Source organism: Hippichthys cyanospilos, chromosome 12 (assembly GCF_059441005.1).
Source record: "Hippichthys cyanospilos isolate Australia breed blue-spotted pipefish chromosome 12, RoL_Hcya_1.0, whole genome shotgun sequence".
Taxonomy (NCBI): domain Eukaryota; kingdom Metazoa; phylum Chordata; class Actinopteri; order Syngnathiformes; family Syngnathidae; genus Hippichthys; species Hippichthys cyanospilos.
The window spans coordinates 10986152-11007035 of NC_142380.1; the positions used below are offsets into that span (position 1 = coordinate 10986152).

Sequence of the window (20884 nt, forward strand, 5' to 3'; positions counted from 1 at the left end):
GTGGGGAAAGGGGGGGGGGGGGGGGGGCATTATTTTGTTCAAGTCAACAATATTCAGGAAAAGCGTCTGAGGGTTTTTTTTGTTTGTTTCTCTCCAACCTGCTTGCTCCCTTTTGAGAACCTTCACCCACTTTTTGTTACTTTTATTTTTAAAGTTTCATAAAATGTCACATGTTTTCATTTTGAATTGGGTCCATTTTTTAAAATGTATCGTCTGGATTGCTTGAAACATATACTAGGGCTGTCAAAGTTAGTGTCAACTTTGGAGATTAAAAAAAAAAGAAACCCTCAGTTCTATTTACTTCCTGTGGCTGCTGAACAAACTTGCTAACTTACCGACGGACTAAAATAGATGTTTGTGTCTTTTTACTGTATTTCAAAAGGTTGTTTGACTTTGCTCACTTGGGAAATACTCTCTCTCTCTCTCTCTCTCTCTCTCTCTCTCTCTCTCTCTCTCTCTCTCTCTCTCTCTCTCTCTCTCTATATATATATATATATATATATATATATATATATGGAGTAAGTGATCGTGAGGAGTAAAGGGGGGCTTGACGTACACACCTTTGGAGGGGCGGGGTCAGGTGTTGAATCCACGTCTCGCTAAACAGGTACTCAGTAAATTCACATGTAGCTGCCACCGTCAAACAGCAGATGGCGCCATTCAGCTGTATTTCATCTCGTGGCTGCCTGATAAAAAAAAAAAAAAAACATCTCCTTACATGCCTGTAAACACCCCGAACCTGTCACACAAATGCCCTCTGTTGACTTCACAGTGAACTCTTCTGTCTGGCAGCAAATTGCCTTGTATATTTTCGTCCTTTGGCTTACCTTGAAACCGCACCCAAGAAAACAAAAAAAGGCCTCATTGTTCCTCCTCCCGATCACTTGTGTTTAGACTGAGACGTCGTCCTTGTGTGAGAGGGAAGGTAGGTGCTGGCGCTTTAATTGCAGCCGCTAATGACACGTGGGCTGGAGTGTTTATGTGCACGCTGATTGAAGGCCTCCTTGAAATTCCCGCCAGAATCTAAACAAGGAGCAGCGTGCTTGTTTGCACAAATGTTGGACGGCTTTTCCCTCTCGTTTTGTATAGGGCGCATGTCACGTCGATGTAATCCAAGCTGCGGCCCCGTGTGTATGCATTCAAGCGTTTCGCTTGTATTGTCTCGCCTCAACTTGATTTAGGGATTAGCAGCAGCTGCTGCTCTTTTTTTTTTCTTTTTTTCTTAAGAGAGAAAGCCCTCCAACATCTGTGAGCAATATGAGAGACCCTTCTAGCGGACGATTCCTTCTCGAGGCCTGAAAAGCGGCGGCATGGCCGATCCAGTGCCAGGAAGCGGGCCTCGTGTCAAACAGGGCCGAGGGATGTCGAGTGATGTCAAGTTTGTGCGTGTTATGGGAGCGTTGAAGGCTTCTGACCGCAGGCTCACAGGTACAGCTCAGCTTTGACAAGTTCGAGTTAATCCAACCTAGCCAGTGTGGTTGGAAACCAACGACGATGTGATTGTGTTCGCTTGCAAAATTTGGATGACAACAAGCTACTACTAAAAAATAAAACAAGATCAATCGACCAGAAGACTGCTGAAAGATTTTCCAAGCAGACTTCCGTTTTACTGAGGCATAGTATCGGGCAGGGTGAGAATTGAGAAGGAAAAAAATATATATTGATCCCAAGATATTGATAAAATCATGACTAAAGAAAAATGACCAAGTAAGGTAAATAAAAAAATGCCCATGTATAGAAAGCCATTTTTCTCCCCAAATGAAACCACATTACATTTAAAGTCTTTTTTTTTTTTTTAAATAAAACAACCATGTAAAAATCATGTATGAGGTGATTGCATCTTCCCCTCCAAAACTGGTCAGAGCATAAGATGTTTATCTTTAAAAAAGACAAATAAAAAAAAAATACAACATTTTTAAATACACCATGTATGGAATTGCTTTTGTGGTTTATTCTTGAGGAAGACATCAAGTTTAAAAGACAATGTATAATAAGCAGGAGGGTGTATAGGGGATCAAATAGTAAACCGTGGCTTTTTTTTTTTTCATAAAAAAGACCATGATGGTAAGCCATTAATTTTTGGAAAAAAAAAAGACATGGATAGTAAGCTGTTTTTTTTTTTTAATTAACCATATCAAATTAATTTTACATTTTATTTCTAAAGACCGTGTGTAGTAAGTATGTTTTGTGTATTTTGTTAAAAAACAATACGACAGTATTGCAGTAAGCCCCTCCAGAAAAGCACCATGTTCCTTAAGGTGTTTATTTTATGCATTTTATGTATAATAAGTTTATGTGTAATAAGTTTTTTTTTTTCTCAAATAAACCAACCATGTAAAGCGAGCCTTTTATTTTAAAAAATCATGTAAAAGTAAGTACTTAAGAAGATTGAAAAAAAAAGTGTGGTAAAGACCAATTATAACGACCATTTATAGTGAGGCATTTATTTTTAATGACCATGTGTAAAAAAAAAAAAAACATGTCAAGTAAGCCACGTTTAAGGCTGTTTTGTTTGTTGGCTTCTTTCTTTAAATCAACACTTACCATTAGGAGTTTTTTAACCAACGTGTAAAGTAAGTAGGCAACTTAGACTCTGAACTGAACTCTGACAATAATAACATAATAAATCGTTTGAGATGTTGATTAGTGTAAATAAGAACTGAAGAAACGACGACACTAACAATCCACTCTTGTCATAAATTTATTGTCAGTCTGTTTGGGCAGGAAATCAAGAGACTATTGAAGTATGGCGCCCTCTGCTGCTTGCTATTTGGTTGTGAAGTCTGCTTTACCTGCTACCTTTCCCCCCAAGACGTGTTTTTATGGGTAGTATTAACCCCGATTAATCAATTAAATTGATCATACCAGTCTAGTGCCTCCTTAGAGAGATCAATTTGGTTTATTGCTAATAAAATAATAACCATTATTAAAAGTATTAAAAGTTTCAATCATTTATGAACTTTACCACAGCCCATTTATGCAGCATTATTTGCATTACCATTGCTTCACATGTTGGAGCTTTAGTCTTAAAACAGTCTCATCGATTGGTCAGACCTGTCCAGTTACTTCTTTGGATAAGCTGAACTGGATCATTCAGGTTCGACTCTAGGAAGCGCATATAGTGTACCAAAAACTCATTCATTTAATTTGCAACGACAGCCCAGTTTAGGCAGTCAAGCAGTTGTGCCTTTTATGTCATGAACTCTACGGTTTCAAGGTGCAACCCCGGGATCGGTCATTCTTAAAACCAACTGATGAACTAAAACGACCTGACGAGTGGCTTCTTTCCAACGTTGTCCTAAATCATCGCCTGGCAGCTTGACTTTTTGACCGATTGATTACCTCGGCTCCCGACGGCAAGGTTGAACGACAGAACGAGGACCTCCGCCATGCACGCAAGTGAACATTTCTGGAGCCTCTCGTAAACTTCTAGTGTTGGGAGGGATTCCCGCACCCTGATGCTGCCTGGCCACAGGCTACACCAAGTGACTCATCAAGCAGTCTGGCGAACCATCACAAATGTTTAGACCTGGAGATGATTGTTTATCAGCTTCCCTGCCAACCTAGCTACACAAAAACAACACGCGACCACCTGCAAATCCCTCCGAAAAAAATCGGATGACAATTTTTTCAAAGTAAATGGTGGATCCACATACCTAACGAGGTGCACGTGTTCTGACTCGAAAATAAATGTTCTGTAGGAGTGCGGGGAAATAACGTTTAGAAAGTTTGATCCAATAAAATCCAAAACATATCTCATGGCAATGCATAAAACGATGAGATGCCCCAAACCCATCGATTTGTTTCTGATTTTCTTGAAATGAAACGAAACATCTTGAAGCACTAGTATGAGGGGACAATTTGGGGGGGTCTGTCAAGACTCTCGCGGAGAGGGACGCCTTAAAAAAAGGAGTAGCACCAGACCTGTCCAAGTGTAAGAGTAAAAAGAAAAAAATAAGGCTTGGCATGGATTCTTTGATGGTCATTTCCCCTTGTACTCGCAAGATAATAAGATCAATTTTCTAGAAGGTTTGAGTGTTCAGTCCGCCTTTGACGCTAGAATGAATTCCAATACCCCGATGCCACTGATCCCTGTAAAGGATGCTTTGTCCAGAGGCCATGCAAGCTTGCATACGTGGAGATTTTGTTAATTGGGAGGTTTATTTTGGGAGGTTAAATAGGTGAGTCCATCACCAATGGTAATGTGAGCCCAGACACCCTCAAGGCCTTTGCCTAATTATTCACTTGACTTGAAAGTAAAGGTTTCATGGGTCTAACCGCTTTGTCTACAAAAGTTAAGGTGCAGTGAAAGACTTTACAGAAATTTGAGTCCATCACAAATTAGCGGTGTGTCTCCTTGCCTTCTTCTTCAGCCAACTTAAATCAAATTCTTATAGAACGGAGAGGAGCGAGCTAAATTAAATCCATGATGAATTGAGAAACATAAAAAAAAGCGAGATGCTCCTGACCCATCCATGCGTTTACATCTTTGATCTCCTGAGGTGACGGGCAAAATTTCTGGAAGGCTTTGAAGAAATTCCAAAACACCCACGCCGCCAACCCTCAGAAGTTGAGGCCGGAGGCCACTCAAGGTGACTCTTGGGCCAGTCTGGCGGCCTATCACCAAAGTTTAGACGCGGAGATTGCTGTTTATCGGCTTCCCGGCCCACCTGTTTGCGGATCTTCTTCGGGGCCGTTTATTTTCTTACAAACAAAACACCCGACCATCTGCGCCCCGAAATACGCCAGCCTTGAGGCGCTTTCGTTGGCAGATTCCATTATCACGGAATACCTCCGCTGTGATAATTTCATCTAAGTGGGTTTAGGCCTGTCTTAGCGGCGTTAAAACCCAGTGCGAACTTTCCTAATTCCCCTTAAAAGATTGCGGCGGACCCCGCGGACCCCTCCTTCTCCCGGCCCGACTCTCGCAGAGCAGAAGGTGAACGTAAAGCCCTCGCTCGCGCCGGGCCAAAGCATCCTCTAGGAGCCGCGGCCTCCAGAGAGATTATCGTGTCGGGGGTAATCCGAGGAGGAGGAGGAGGAGGAGCAACAGTTGGAGCGGTCGGGGGGGGGGGGAGGCGAGCAAAGGCAGGCGGGAGAAGCTCGCCGCCGCACTTCCACCATCTCGCAGCCGCAGACGAGATGCCCGTGGCCACGAGCTTCCAAACTTTGACTTCCCGCGCCCGTCCGCTCGGAGAGCTATGAAAGTCCCGGGAATGCGGATTTGGATCTTGGAGCGCGAGTGACAAACCAGAAAAAGAGGCTCAAAGGGCACAAATCAAGTCCGGGCGGCTCCCTCTCCGGAGGGCGCAGCAGAGTCGGGATGCGCGTTCCGCAGCCGTCGAGGCGGTGATGGACTTTCCTGGCGGAAGACAAACGCCACACAGCTAAATCTGGATTAGCCGGCCCGAACGGTAAGGACGCCGCATCTCCTTTTGTCGGCCTTAAGCCGGTCCGGCTTATGGTCGAGGCGTTTAGGTGTTGCGCCCTGGCGCGTGCCGGGATTAATTGCGGTCGGAAACTTCCGCGCTCAGATCGCCGCTTGATACGGGTTACCGCTGATGCCGTTCTTCGTTTTCTAAAGATGATGCCGATTGGCGCCGTACCGTTTCTGGTCGGTCGCGTGCGTGTGTGCCATTCATGGGATTGCCACCAAGCCAATGAAGTGATGAAACAAAAAACTTAAATTGTGCAAAACGGTATTAAATATGTTTTTAATCCTTTAAAATGATAGGAGGATTCCTGTCATTTTAAAGAGCAAAATATTTGGGGGAAAAAAAGATCCACAAATTGCACATAAATAACAAATATTATTTCAAGCAGATATTTGAGAATTAAATGATAACTATATGACCGTTTCATTTTCATTCATTCTGGGAACTCATTCCACAGAACAAAGATGAGATGATTTTTTTTTTTTTTAACATTAAGAAGGGCTGTTGGCTCCAGAAGTTCGTGGAACTCATTCAACACGTGAAAATAAGCATTTTTTTTTTTTTTTAATAATTAAAAGGGCTGTTGACTTTTAATATAATTAATATTTTTTAAAATCTAATAAATATTAAATAATGTACGATAAAGTAACGCAAGTTCATTATAACTTAATGAAAGTACTTTATTGTAGACATTTATTTTAATCTCGCTCTCTCACTCTCTCTCTCTCGCTCTCTCAGCATTAGGGTTACATCGATATACAAAGATATGCAAAGTAGTTATATGGGAGAGGCTTGGGAGTGGGGGTTAATTACTGGATGTTTATCACTAAACTGGTAAAATAACATGAAAATTATCAATGACATTAAATGGTACGTATTCACAAATAAACATTGTGAAACAAAGGCGTGAAAATGTTTGATCGAATGTCAACGCACTCATCCGCGACTAATAACGGCTTTTCCGACCACTAGTGAATCACACAGCTGACTGATAAGTTCACGTGTGAGAAAAAGCAGAGGGAGGGCGCGAATGCTTCTCTGCCTCTGCGTCTGCAGAAGCATGTTTTTTTTTTTTTTTTTTTAAGATACCGTGTAAGCAAAATGTCATCATATTTCCTACGCTTGCGCCTGCCCGTGCATGCACGTATCCGTGAGCGCTGCTCGGTGGGGCAGTTCAATCCGTCCTAAGTCAGTCTGCGGGATTTGCGCATCCAAAGCACTTTTCCATGCTAGTTTTGCAATAAAAGCAGCATTTGCCTCGGTTTGTGTGGAACTTTAGCTAACAAGCACCAGCCGTGTTCTAATGATCCCGCTGACTCAAGCGCTCAGCTTAATTTAGAACAGTCAATCCAGCCCGAAATATCCACTTTATTTGAAGGCCTTGCCTCGCTGCCAAAGTGGGTGGCTGCGGACCCGTCGCCGCCTTTTTCTCCTCGTCTTCAAGACCCGTGAAGGCGCTCGCTTGCCAAGACTTTGGAAAGTCTTTTAGAAAGGTGAGGTTACGATGACTTTTTTCAGGATGGCAAAAAGCTGACGAGGGAACGAGTAGGGATGCGACCAAGCTCTTCAGACTTGACAATAAAAGTAAATTCGAATGATAAAGAGCCAAGCCACTCTGTCCTTAGGTAGAAAAGTAGACTGTCACAAATGCTGATTTAGCCCCAGAATGAGCATAAGAAAGCTTGTGTTCTCATGCACCAGGCCCGTCTAGGCGCCTGCTACCTTGTTTCTCCAAACTTGAAAACTACTTGGACAATTAAAACAAAAAACACCTTCAGGCAGGTTAGAAAAAAATCGAATGAAATTAAATAGCCTTGTTGCTCTGGAGCCGTCGTGGAGCTCGCTTCCGCATTTCATCAGACCTGTTGAGATGCTGACCTTGCTGTTCTCTAGATCCGTTGAGGTGCTTCCTCCAAAGATTTGAAAAGTATTGCAGAAATATAAAGAACCAACAAACTTTGGCTCCAGACCAGACATAGTGCTCACTTTCTTGTGCCTGTGCGCCCGTTGAGTAGACTTGAACAGAAAAGTCCTCTGCGGAGGCACTTGCTTCCTTGTTCTCCTGACTTGAAGCATGTTTTTTTCAAGGTTGGAAGCATGAAGATGTACTAAAGTGACAGACGGCTCCACACCCATCAAGGGGTTGGCATGTCTGTTCTCCAGACCCGTTAAGGGGCTTAGTTGCTCGTATTTTGGATCCCCCAAGATTTTGGAGCAAAAAAAAGGCGACAATTTCATTTCATATTGCCTCCTTGCTCTCCTAAATTGGGGCGAAGAAGGTCAACTTCATCAACAAGGTATGGAAAGTTGAATTCATCAGAATAGTGAGTCATCCCAGACCTGTTGAGGCATCCATTTCCTCATTCACCTGACTTGAAAAACCCATTCGGAAAGCTGAGTCCGATTTTGGGAGGCTGAAAGATTGTTATATGTGTCACAAATAGTGATGGTTTTCCAGACCTGTCAAAGCATCTCCCGCTTAAAATTGCTTTGCAGGCTGATACATCCCAGCAAATGATCCGCTTTCCGAGCCGACTCTCACAGCCGCGCTCCGGCTTTCATTTCAGCACCAAATGTCCAATTAGAACGGCCAACCTTGGCTCGGCATACCCGCACTTATTGGAGTGCCTCTCCAGACCGCGAATGTGAATTCAAAGGTCTCGCAAGAAAGGAGTTGCTGCTCTACTGCTGACTTGAAGCTGTCTGCTGGATTAACACACATGCACACACGCACGCACAAAGTGCATCTAAAGGAACTGGTCCCTTCAGCCAGGTGTTCACCCACGTGACAGCAGATAAAGCCGACTGCAGGCATTAGCGCTAATCCCGCCCTGATCTTTGGAATATGTCCCTGTTACCTCTGCGAGCACTCCTCTCCCGGCCCACCTGCCGCTGACTCGGGAGGCCAAAGGCAAGACCACGCCCCCCCCCCCCCAACGACACACAGTAGGTGCCGACGTCCCGTCTCGTTTGTTTACGGCGCCATTGCGGTCTTGACGACGGGCCGAATTGCGCGGCGCCTTCAAACCCGACGCCTCGGCGGGTCTCATATCAAGAGCCATTATGTAAAGTGGATTACCAGGTGTTATGCGACGGGGAGCGTGCGGCGACTGACTTTGTGGTCACGTCACATGACCCGGGGAGGTCACCGTCGTAAAACGAGCCGCTATCTCCGTCGCACAAAGATTCGCTTCATACCCGGCCTTCAGAAGCGTCTTGATGTCACATCGGTGCCTCATCTTCCCCCGGGCGGCTCGGCACCGACTCAAATATTTCTCGTTTATCGCGTGCCCTCGGATAATGAAATCTTTGAGCGCCCCCGACAAGAGCCCGGTTGAGAGGGTCCTTTTTTCAGGATGCCCAAAACGTCTCATGCATCAGGAATGGCGGTAAAACGTCAAAAGAAAAGGGCGGCTACGGAAGTCGCGTGTGAGCGCCGAGACGTGCAGTCACGGAGCCAGAATACAGACCAAAGATATGAATCCACGACTTTATTTAGGTTTGCGCGCTCGATTCACGTTTCGGTGCACTTGTAAGTGATGTGTTGAAACGCATGACTTGAGGGGAGGATAAAGTTCATTTGGAACTGGAGGACTGACAGATAAAAAAAAAAAATCCTTCTGGATGTGTTTGTTTTTAATGCCGACAAATTTGTTTTCGCGCATTTATTTTGAAATCCCTACTTTAATGTGTTTAAGGTCTCGCTATTTGAAATATTTCTTTTACTATATAAAATGGCGAGAGACCGGCCATCAGTTCAGGGTCTGCACCCTTTTTCACCCAAAGAATAGGCACTTGCATCACCACCCTCAAGATGATCAACGGCTCAGAAAATGAATGAGAAATGAATGAAACCATTTAATAAATAAAATAGCAAAAATATGTATTTGTCATCATTATCAGTCTTTCTACGGTAATGATAAAAATCTTTTTTTTTTAACTTGTGCAATGGGATATTTTTTTAAATGGAGCTTAATTTTTTTTCCATTTATTTCAGTCTGATAAGTTTAAAATATAAATTTTCTGTGAGAATTCAAAGAACAAAAAAAAATACTCACCAAAATTAATTTAAATACTATATAATGAATTATCCATTTAAATTTCCTGTGCTAAAATAAATACAAATACCTGTACCAATATTTTTGTTTTGAATGCAATAAAATCAATAAAAAAATAATATACTCAAAATAAAAAGATTAAGAAATTAAGTATTTATTAAAAACGCCTATTTAAAGCATAGTATATCAGTAAATATTTGTATTTCATATATTAATTCTCACTTCTTACGAAAGTAAAATGTATACAATTAATATATATCATATTGTTATGCATAATGGCCCAAAATATTGGTTGTTTTGGTTGTTTATGCCCACATTCCCAAAAACATGCATGGGAGGTATATTTTCAGACAGTTCACTTAGGTGTGAGTGTGAATGCTCATTGACACATTGTACCTCATCTACTGCCCCAAGACGGCTGGGATAAACACCAGCAAGCCTATGACCCTTGTGAAGACAAGCGGTTAAGATGGATGGATGGATGGATGGATGGATGGATGGATGGATGGATGGATGGATGGATGGATGGATGGATGGATGGATGGATGCGGGATAAGTGATAACATGAAAGAACTCTGACTGGATGCTAAATAAAATTTTGATCTTCCTGTGACAGTGAAACCCTAATTTAAACGCTTAGCAGGCTGCCAGTGAAAACATCGCGTTGTAAAAGTGTGAAAAATACTTTTTGTTTGTTTGACATTTGTATTGAACTAACATGGTGAGGATGGTATTAGCATTCTAATCATTCTTGGCTGAGATTTCACAGCCTGCCTCAAACATGCAAAAATGATCCTCGGAGACTATCTGTGGCTGCACACATGTGCTCCTTAGCTAGACGCGCACACGAAATGTGCTCTTTTCTCCACATTTTCTTGCGTTTGTTTAGTTTCGAAGGCCTCGTCGGCCTCTCTTATTTCTGTTTGCCGATGACTTTTCCTGCTGCTTCCTCCCCTTCTCCCGGGGCTCCTTCTTCCTCATCCGTCCTCAACCTCCTGGCCGGTTGGCGCGCTGGCAAACATCAGCGCCGGTTCCCTGGAAGCCGAGCGCTCATCCGTGACATTGTGTGTCCGCTCTCGTTCCGCAGAAAAATGTTTAAGATAAACCCGCTTGCAGGTTAGCATTGTAACATGCAACCAATGGCGTTGCACAAAGCGACCAAAACAAGGTGGTACCTCAAGATAAAAGGTTCCTGAGGAATTTAACATATGAGCTGGAATTCAGACGATTTTTTTTTCTTTGACTTCCGCGCGCAAACATGACATTCAAGTGCAGGGATGCAAACTACAACACAAACTATATTTAACTACAACACAAACGAGAGCACAACACATCTAGACGATTAATCTAACATTCATAAGCCTATGTTATTTATATTTGTGTGAGGATTTTAGATTTGTGACTAAATGGCTCACCAGGTTGAATTAATTGCAGCATCGAATTAATAAATAAAGTACAAACTGCTTAATACTTTGTATTCTATTGTCACACGGATGTCAAACTCTAGGCCCGGGGGCCAAATCTGGCCCTCCACGTCATTTTATGTGGCCAGCAAAAGCAAATCATGTCAATTTCCAGGACCCTTGCTCAACTGAGTTTTAACTTGAGATTTTGTAATATATTTTGGTTTGGTTTGTTACAGTAACCTCAACAATCAACAAACTGTTCAAAACTACTAAGCCATCAATTTGTTGTGGACGGTAAAATACTTTGAGACCATTTAAAATTGACTTGGTTTCCTCATCATGTTGGCGCAATGAGGGAAAATGTAGCTACAGAATGGCTCGCAACAAAAATGAGTTTGACACGCCGGTCTATCATGTTATCACTAATAGTAAAACTGCCGACTTGTTTATTGGTTTGATCATGTGACAAAACACCCATTTACCTTAGCGCTTACAGTCAAGCAAATGAATTTGGGGGGTAATTCAATGAAAGTTTCTTGCTTATTAAATGAAAGAACAAAAATACAATTCGATGCATTTTAACATTTCATTTTTTGTTTAGAACCCACGAATTATGACATGCATTTGAACTATAATCTGCAGGCCTGCTCAATTAGCATCAAAGCTAGCGCAAACGCAACATGACCAGTTTGGGTTTGTTCAGCCGAAAGACAGACCGCACCTCCGAAAAACAGGTGCTCCTAGATCACCAAAGCAACAACAACGATGCTATTCTCCTCATTACACACCAGCGTGGTATTAGCATCATTCGTAAGGCGAAACATTATTTACATACTCTTGCTTTAATGGCAAACTTTTGCATGTATGTGCTCCACAGACATGTGTGAACACAATCCAGTCTGGCAAAACACTTTAAGGGCCAGTCTGGATTTGCTGTTAGACACTGACAGACAGTTACTTATTTCCGGCTCGGGGGAAATGATTTTTATTTTTGCAAGTGACGCGTTAAGAAAAATGTGTAGGTATAAGTGTAAAACAGTTAAAGTTGAGCTAAACCCATTAGTCAAAGTTTGTTGTAACCCTAACCCTAAAAGATCAGTTTGCTTGCGCGGTGAGTTTAGAATAATTATAATAACAATAATAATGATCATTTCCTTTTACATGTTTATGTACTGTTGAATATTATGAGGCCTTGGGGTGTAAAGGTTTACGTAACATTCAATCAACCTGCCTACACTCATGCTGCATTCTCAGGTGTCCAAGTGAGAGTGAGAAAGACACCAGGAGGAAGAAGTGCAATTAGGGAATCGCGTTCTACAAACTCTATTAATTAAAACCACACACTGGTGTTAATGCATTCTTTTGTTTCGAGTGCCGATTGACATTTTTCTTCTTCTCTTGCCAGCGTCTCAATGCTCCTCCACGCTCTAAGATGAAGTTATGGAAAAGTGCTACTTTTGCCTTCATGCTCTGTGGCGCCGCCCTGTCTATCATCCTCGTTAGAAACATGGCCACTCCCGCCGGACCCCCAAAGGCAAAGGGCAAACACCAAGCCTCATCTTCCTCATCGACCTCATCCTCATTGTCCTCGCGACATCCATCATTCTCAGGAACGCCATCCTCCTCACCGGCGGCCATCTGGACCCGGGCTCTTCGTAGGAGGACGCGCTCAGCAGACAACTTGAACTCGCTGCTCTCCGAATGTAAGACCCACCTTCGTCGCCGTCATCGTTATCATGCTGCGAACTGCTAGACGAGCGTAAAATGTTAAAGCCCTATCAGAACCCGGGCTCCTGATACTTCATCATAATTTGGTGCATTTGATTAGAAGCCAGGCGTGGTCCAGAAAACCCAATTCACCCTCACATTCACACGAGGACAATTCCGAGCTTTCAATTGACCTATTTGGCCTGTTTTTTGCGACGACGGAAGAAGCTTTAAATCAAGAACAACCCCGAATAAAAACTCATATCCTTACCTTAACCTAGCCTAACCCCGAAACCAAATCAACATGTAAAAGCTATAGTACATGACATCACGCTACAAGCAGTCGCCGCAGCACGTTCCAGCAGGTTTTAATGTCTCGCAATAATCTGCAGGCAATTAACGCCTCATATTTTGCAGCTTATGTTACCTTCGCTAACTTGTACACAAGTTATTTAAAATGCTTTCGCACTGCAGGGTACAACCAATTTAAATCTGTCAACGTCAAGATGGCAGTCGACGCAAATATGTGGTCGCAAATGGTCGAACCTGGCTACAAGTGGTGCTGTACCAGTGTAAAGAAAGTCAAAAATGTAAATAGTCCAAATTGAAGTGTTAGAGTCGATTGGAGACCTAACTGTTCCTAATCCTTACCCAGAAAGCCATTGAACCCTAAACGTGAACCCTGTAAAATAAACGGAGTCAAATTTCTAAAGCCAACGTCAAAACCAAATCCACACACGCAATACTCGACTCCAAACCCGAGCACATGGTCCCAACTCTGAAGTCATACTCAAATTGTCCTGAACCCATTCAAATCCTTCCAAAATCACAATTCCTAAATTGAGGCGTTAACGGTAAGACTAGTCCAAATTAACCCCAACTACAAATCTGAAACCCCGACTCAAACCCAAAACTTATTTCAACCCAAACCTGACTAGAATGCGCCATATCTAATCCATTACACGTATGTACCTAACATTCATTTTCTTTACAGTACTTGCATATTTTTGTCAGAACCAACACTTGTTTTAACCTGTTACACTGAGCTACTACAAATTCTACCTGCTACTTATTTGCATGGAAACCTTGTCACGTGTATTTTTTTTTTGTGTGTAAAACAGAAGTCTGTCGCATGACTTCTGCAATCCCACATAACCGCTAGCAATGTATGACACCATTATCATTCAAAAATGATATGGATCTAGGCAGTCACACAGAACTGCACAAAAAGTTCTCAGTAGCTCAACACAGAAGCAAAATGTTCAAAATGATTTATATACCTGACACGGAAGAAACAATGGAATGCTTCTTCAGCACACACATCCTAAAAGTGTCTTAACGTCGATTTCAGGATATACAAACAGAGAGAAAGTCATTTCTGCCTGGTGAGCGCATTGTGATGATTCACATGTTTAAACAGTTATGGCCATACAATTTCTTATGGTTGAATTTGCCTTCATTCATTGGACATGAGAAATGCTACTGTCTTATCAGGCTTGAGGTTAGGTAATAGTACTCCTACTTGAAGACAGTTATTTGCTACCTCCAACATGTAAGCCCCGATTGCAAACTCCAAATTTGAACAAGGACCGTAACTAAACTTAATCATAAGACCCAGAACCAAACCAAAAGCACAAGATTGTGGCTTCAATCCTTATTTTTCCTAAATAGATGCGTTTATGACAATTTATTGTACCTTCTACTATACTTCAGCCTAGTCCTAAGTGCTGGCCGCAAACCTTAGTGATAGCTGCAAACCATTGGAGGAATGGTCCTGTTTTTGTTTGTTTGTTTGTTGTTGTTTTTGTGTCAAATGCCAAATAATTGGAAAGTAACATCAAAATAAAACTGTGTCTACCCGCTCCGTGACAGAGAGGCTTTAACACTGAGTTTAATTTGGTAAAAAGCTTTGCCGTGGCTCACTATATTTGCGTTTTTGTTGCTATCGTTAGCTGTGGCTACGGTAGCAGCTGGGAGCGTTGCCTAAACTTGAACTTATTCTGTGGCAACTCTCACCCGCTCTTCCGTTTTCATGTCTTCCTTATGTCCTCCCACCCACAAAAAGAGCCTGTTATGCCAAATAAAATGTCAGCTAATCAGTGTCCACTTCAGAGTGTGATTGGTCTGTTTTCCAAACCCAAAAAACTCAAGCACAAGAAGCCCAATTCAAAAAAGAAAAAATAAAGTTAGAAATTCAAATTTAGATTAATGCAATTAAAAAAAATAAATCATGCTTTAACTCTGACTATAATTAATCGACCCCAATTAATAGGTTAATCTGACACCCCTACAAATACCAGCTTTAAAAAGACATTTTTTCCACTTGCTGTCTGTCGACTGAAAACGACAACACACGTGCTTTTCAGGTTTTGGACATTTGGCATTTGCAAGATGAGCTGTTTTTTTCTTTTTTTTTGTTTTACCTTACGCTTGACCACGTCATATTCAATTAGCAACAAGTGGAAAAATATATTTTTGAGGGTGTTAAATCTAATGAAAAATAATGTAGCATTCAATTAAAATATAGCCAAAAGAGGAACTTTTTTTTTAACTAAAATGGCCAATGGATTTAGTAGCCCACTGACTTCCCAAAGCCAAGCCAAGCCCTGGTAGACGTTAATATGTTTGTACAAAATTCCGACCTATCAATCGCCCTCTCCTTCTGGAATCTCCTCTCCAGTATCCATGATGTTCCAGAGCTTCACGGAAGGCGAGCTTCAGCACGTGGTGGGGACTCTGCTGGACGGGAAGAGGCGGAAAAACCGCGATCAGAGCCAGACCAGAAGGACTAAAAGAGCCCGTCGAGCCAAGCCGTGCTCGGTGAGGGAACTGGAGCTGACGGTGAGCGAGCTGGGCCTGGGCTACGACAGCGACGAGACGGTGATGCTGCGCTACTGCAGCGGCAAGTGCACGGCGCAGAGACGCAACTACGACATCACCATGGAGCACATGATGAGGATAGGCTTCCGCAAGAAGGGTCGCAAGGACAAGGTGGGCAACGGCCCCTGCTGCAGGCCCACCGCCTTTGAGAAGGACTTCTCCTTCCTGGACAACCGGAGCCGCTACCACACCATACAGAACATTTCCGCCAAGAACTGCGGCTGCGTATGACCCCGACTGGAGGGAGACTCATTTCTTCATGCTGCTTTTAGCTCTTCCGACACGGAAAACTATGGAATACAGACTCAAGATCAGGAATACGTTCAGAAGGATAGCAACTTAACGGACCAGCGGACAGACAGTGACTGCTATCCACATTCTTTTATATCTTTTCTACCTGTGTAGTAACACTGTAAGCAACGGTGTCGCAGCGATGTGGCGACATCATGTGCGTGATTTGTTGTCGTAGTAGCGCGTGACTAATGCTGAGTCACGGCCCGAGTAGTCCGACTCTGTCACAACATTTCACGCTCCGACCGCAATCCAAATATCTTTGGCAAGGTCGGCCCCAAGCGGGCGTAAAACTGCCAGCAAAAATCGCACAGCACACTACGTACAAACGTTTTTTGACATTTTCACTGCAATCATCCAGAAACACACCAGCATTACAAATCACCGCAAACCACAAGTCTAACCAACAATCCTATTGATATTTTCGACATCTGACAAAAAGGCCAAAGTAACAACATGGAGATAAATGTTTCTTCGAACGTTCTCTTCAACTTTCAAGAAAACTCTGTCAGTTAGCACATGTACAACAGAAGCTTTCACTAACCCCAACTCATACTAACGATCCTATCGGATCCGGTCAGCATTTTTAACGCAATTACTCTCAAAAAGTTTGAAGCTATTGTCAAAAGCAGTGTTTCTCATGCTACGTGAAGGCTGGTATGTGGGCTTTTAACAAAGTTTCTGCAGATACTCGATTTAATACTTTTTAAGGCTGTGATGTTTTGTTCCAAATTAAGAGCAAAATGATTGGAACATGCAGAAACGTCTTGCTTGACAAATATCACTTACAAACCTATAAGGATTGTTTGATGTTAGTCTACCCAAGTCATTATGAGGCTCAAAATATCCAAACTTACTGAAAAAAATGGCTAGTTGAATTCAATAAACTTTCTTTCTTCAGGTGGTTGTATGTAGCCAATAAAACCTAATGAATGCATGAATAGAATAAAATCTAGTTTCTACTTTACCAAGAATCAAATGCTTTTATTTCACACAACCACCTGATGAAATAAAATGGAGTAAATTTAAAGCGACACTTTTTCTGTGCTTAGTTAAAGTGAACCCGAAGCCTTACGACCAATCGGAACCTTAAACAAACCCAAACTGTAATCCAAACTCTAAAAAAAACACTCTATACAAATTTTAGACCCTGACAGCAATATTAAAGCTAAATCTATCATCTTTCACATTATACTTCTTCACATTCTAATGACGAAGACAACTTTTCCTCATCACAACTCATTCCTCAAGCTATTTGTTTACCTGAGCTATAATCACTTGATTTTAAACCAAATCATTGACATCAGACGGAATCATTGTAGTGCCAAAATAATCACATTTCAGGAGACCCCCCAAATAATAATAATTTGTAAAAACAAATAACACCCACATATGTGTCTTGACCAAAAGTAAATATTTCTGAAAAATACGAAATTGACTAAAATGTGACATGAGGTTTTGGGCCCAACCGCAGTGATATCCGAGTCAGTAAATGCTTGCTTTGAATGTATTTGTCTCATTTTATTCATTGCTATTGTCATTGAAGTTAGAATTTATTCATTAATAATTTATTCATTCGTTTATTCCAGAACTTATCGACTTCGAGTCTTTTCCGATCAGCGTACACTAAAACGTCACCTTTTCCCGTCAGTGCTAACTCCTCAAAGGATTGGATTTCCTTAGCGAGAATCAACTGATGAGTCATTCGAGTATATGTTGGGAACAAAGGCAAAGTCACATCGAGTCAATATATTTTGAGTCCTTTTGAGTCAGTCTTAATTGGGTTTAAGGCAAATGGCATATTTTCTGTCACCGTAGGATAGGCGGCTAGGAAAACGGATGGACAGATGTTCAAATTTTTATTTCTTTAACCGAGCAAGAAATGATTGATTTTGGGCAATATCAAATGCATACATGGGAAACCAGCAGAATCATAATATTATTTTAATCTTTATTTACACAAGGAGTACTTGTAAGCGAACAACCTGCCGGTACAAGCGAGTCGTGTGTTTTTGACACTTATCATCGAGCGAAAGAGCAAATAGGATTTGGAGTGCAGATGACATCGAAGGAATGCGCCACAGAAACAATTAAAACAATTCGGGCCTCCTTGTTACAAGTGCGTGACTCATCCGCTTGGCAGCAATTTAAAGAATAACATTACAAAAAAGAAAAGGAAGAGTGAAAGAAAGACGCTGTCCAGACTTGTTGGTCTCGCCTCCACCAAGCAAGCATTTGCTTTTTGTTGTCCAAGTTTGCCGCGTGTTCTCCCAGGTCTCGCTGCACATGAGCGTTGTTCAGAATTATTGCGGCTTTTTTTTTTTTCTCAACAGGAATCTTGTGGATGTTCTCCATTGTGTCTGTATCAGACCCACACAAACCACAGTCCTCCAGATGACATAATCAAAACACGGATGCTAAGTCACCTTATAAGTGTAATTAAAGTCATAAATTAACTATCGAGCTCTTTGTATGATATCTTCCGTGGGGAAATTTATGGTTTACTTTGTTCATTTGCTTTGTGCATGTTACTGACTGCAGTGTTATTCCACAGGAGACTCTATTATCGAGGAATTCTATAGCTATAGTCTTTTTGACTCTAATGTTATTTATTATGTTCTGTGTAGATGACTGAGGCTCCGCTTTCACCTCTATGAAACGCCATGGCTTTCTGAAGCAGGGACTGGGAAGCTTTGGTCATTTTTTTGCCCCTGGTTTCCAATCCTCATCCCTACCTAATCCCCAACTATAGTAAAAGCCTTATTTGAAACACAATCACAAATCTTACCCTCAATCCTAAACCTTACCCAAAATCAAAATCCTTTTTCAAATCTTTGAGCCCAGTTGTAACTCTGAAGCCCACCACGCATCAAGCCAACTCCAACTGAACCAGACAATCGCAAAACAGTTAGCCGGCGACTCACCAACACCTGGCGAGTGACCCTTACCTGCACACATTGTTTTTTTTTCCACAAAACAATGTAATGAGGCTGATATATACAGTATGTATGAATTTGTGAGGCTCATAATTACATCACTGTTTTTCAGTGAAGGCTCTCCACACCTTGCTTTTAGCCACAGACAGGGGAATAGTTAACCCTTGTTAGCTGGTTAGTACAGATAAATAATAAAAACTTGCACGGGTGAACATATTTCAAATGCAACCTGATGGCTGGCTTTGATGAAGCAGATGAACGGACAGTTATCATCAGCATCGTGCAAGTACAGCTTGGTTTTATTGAAAGGAAAGCCAGTGAGAGGAACAAGGGCTACTTCGTTTGTATCAGCTTATATACACGTGTTTTTTTTTCTGTGCACAGGCACATATTTGATCCTGTATGTAGTTAAGTATTTTGGGCAATCACAATATACACGCTTTTTATTTTATTGATACAGCTGTGATAGGGCCAGCTGGAGTTTGCTATGGACCTGGAAACGTAAATCTTGCTGCGAGTGATTGTAAATATCCAACAACAGCAAAATTATTTGTCAATGGGCAATTTAGGAAAAGTAATCACAAAACCCGGCACAGTGTGACAAAATGAACCCTCGGTATATTTCCAAAACCTAATCTTGAATTTTAATCTAAGCCCAACTCTGACTGAACCCAACTCCTAGCCCTAATTGCAACCATAATTTAACCCCAACGACAATTAACACAAGTTCCCCTCCAAGTTAGCGTCTACAAAATTTCATTAAGTCATCTGCGGTTTTCTGACGTACAAAAGCTTCCCTACCCTATCAAAAACACACACACACACAAAAAAAACACATTTCCCCAGACCAAACACTTGAATTATCCTTTGCGCACAGTATCCAAAAGACTTGTCATGACAATTTAAAACAAAGGCATCTCAAGTATCTAGCTGATTGCAAACCTCCTGGATGTAATTTGCAAACGTTTATACCAGCGGAGATTTACAGTAATCTGAACCGGTGGTTGTTTGCACTCATCCCTAAAATTCCCGACGCCATCCAAAAACCCGTCACGAGTAAGAAAAAAAAAGAAAAACAAAAAAAAACAAAAAACGATGAAGCCTCACCTTTTGTGTGCTTATGTGTTTTGAAACGGGCAGTGCATCGTTATTGTAGTTGATATTGTGTATTTATTTGGGAAGTAAATTATGGTTCTTTCTGCATATTTATTTAGTTTACATACACACAGACAAGCTTGTTCTCATGAAGCAACTGTGCCAAAGCAATGTTTATCATTCTATACTGACTGCTGAATAAACATCATTTCACAGGTAGCCAGGCTGTGCCATGTTCATTTCCCGAGTAATCCCGTGAATCAACTCAAAAAAGGGCAACTTTCTTCTGCGTATGACCTATCTGGGAATGCAGCTATACAATGCTGCGCATAGGCCTGCATGCCTAAAATTATTTTTAGCAAGGCCATGGCTGTTGCTGATTTTATACTGTTGCAGATTAGAGGTAGGAGATTAGTTCAGGTAATGACCGGCGTGGCTCACCTGTTTTCTGGGTTTTGTCAGGTGATGTTCACAAGTAGAGCACTTAAGCACTCGGATGTCATTCTCATCAGCCAACACCAAGTGGCAAAATGCTCGTCCGCTAAAATGGATAAAGATAGGAAGTGTTTTTGCTAAACTCATATTCCACAAACGTAATGTACAGTAAATCAAAAAACTGCATTTAGACAAAGTTGGTTATAAAGAAATTTTGGATTTGAATTGAACTTTAATTTGATGCATTTTGCAATCTATGCTTAGAATGAACATATTTTTTTTTCGTTCCACTCATAGAAGTTACAAAAAAAAAAAAGAATATCTGGTGCATTATGTAATGCAGGGGTAGCAAACTCATTTTTGTCAAGAGCCATTCTGTACCTACATCTTCCCTCATTGGGCTAATATGATGAGGAAACCATATCAATTTTAAATTGCCTCATAGTATTATTATTGTCCAAAACAAGTAGATGGCTTATCAGCGTTTGCTAATTCATTGTTGAGGTTACTGTAACAAATCAAAACAAAATATATTGCATAATTTCAACTTTACTATTCATTATAAATGACGAGTTAAAATTTTGGAATTCATCTTAGCGAGGCTCATGGAAATTTACATGATTTGCTTTCGCGGGCCACAT

General features: G+C 41.6%; 1 protein-coding gene across 1 annotated transcript; it reads left to right on the top strand.

Moving 5' to 3' along the window:
* The first annotated feature begins 5107 nt into the window (after positions 1-5107).
* On the top strand, positions 5108-20027 carry LOC148414817 (uncharacterized). The gene is made up of 3 exons (XM_088428655.1): positions 5108-5414; positions 12305-12602; positions 15287-20027. Exons 2-3 carry the CDS (start codon positions 12332-12334, stop codon positions 15715-15717), a joined length of 702 nt encoding a protein of 233 aa, XP_088284781.1. The 5' UTR covers positions 5108-5414; positions 12305-12331; the 3' UTR covers positions 15718-20027.
* Positions 20028-20884: the final 857 nt, after the last annotated feature.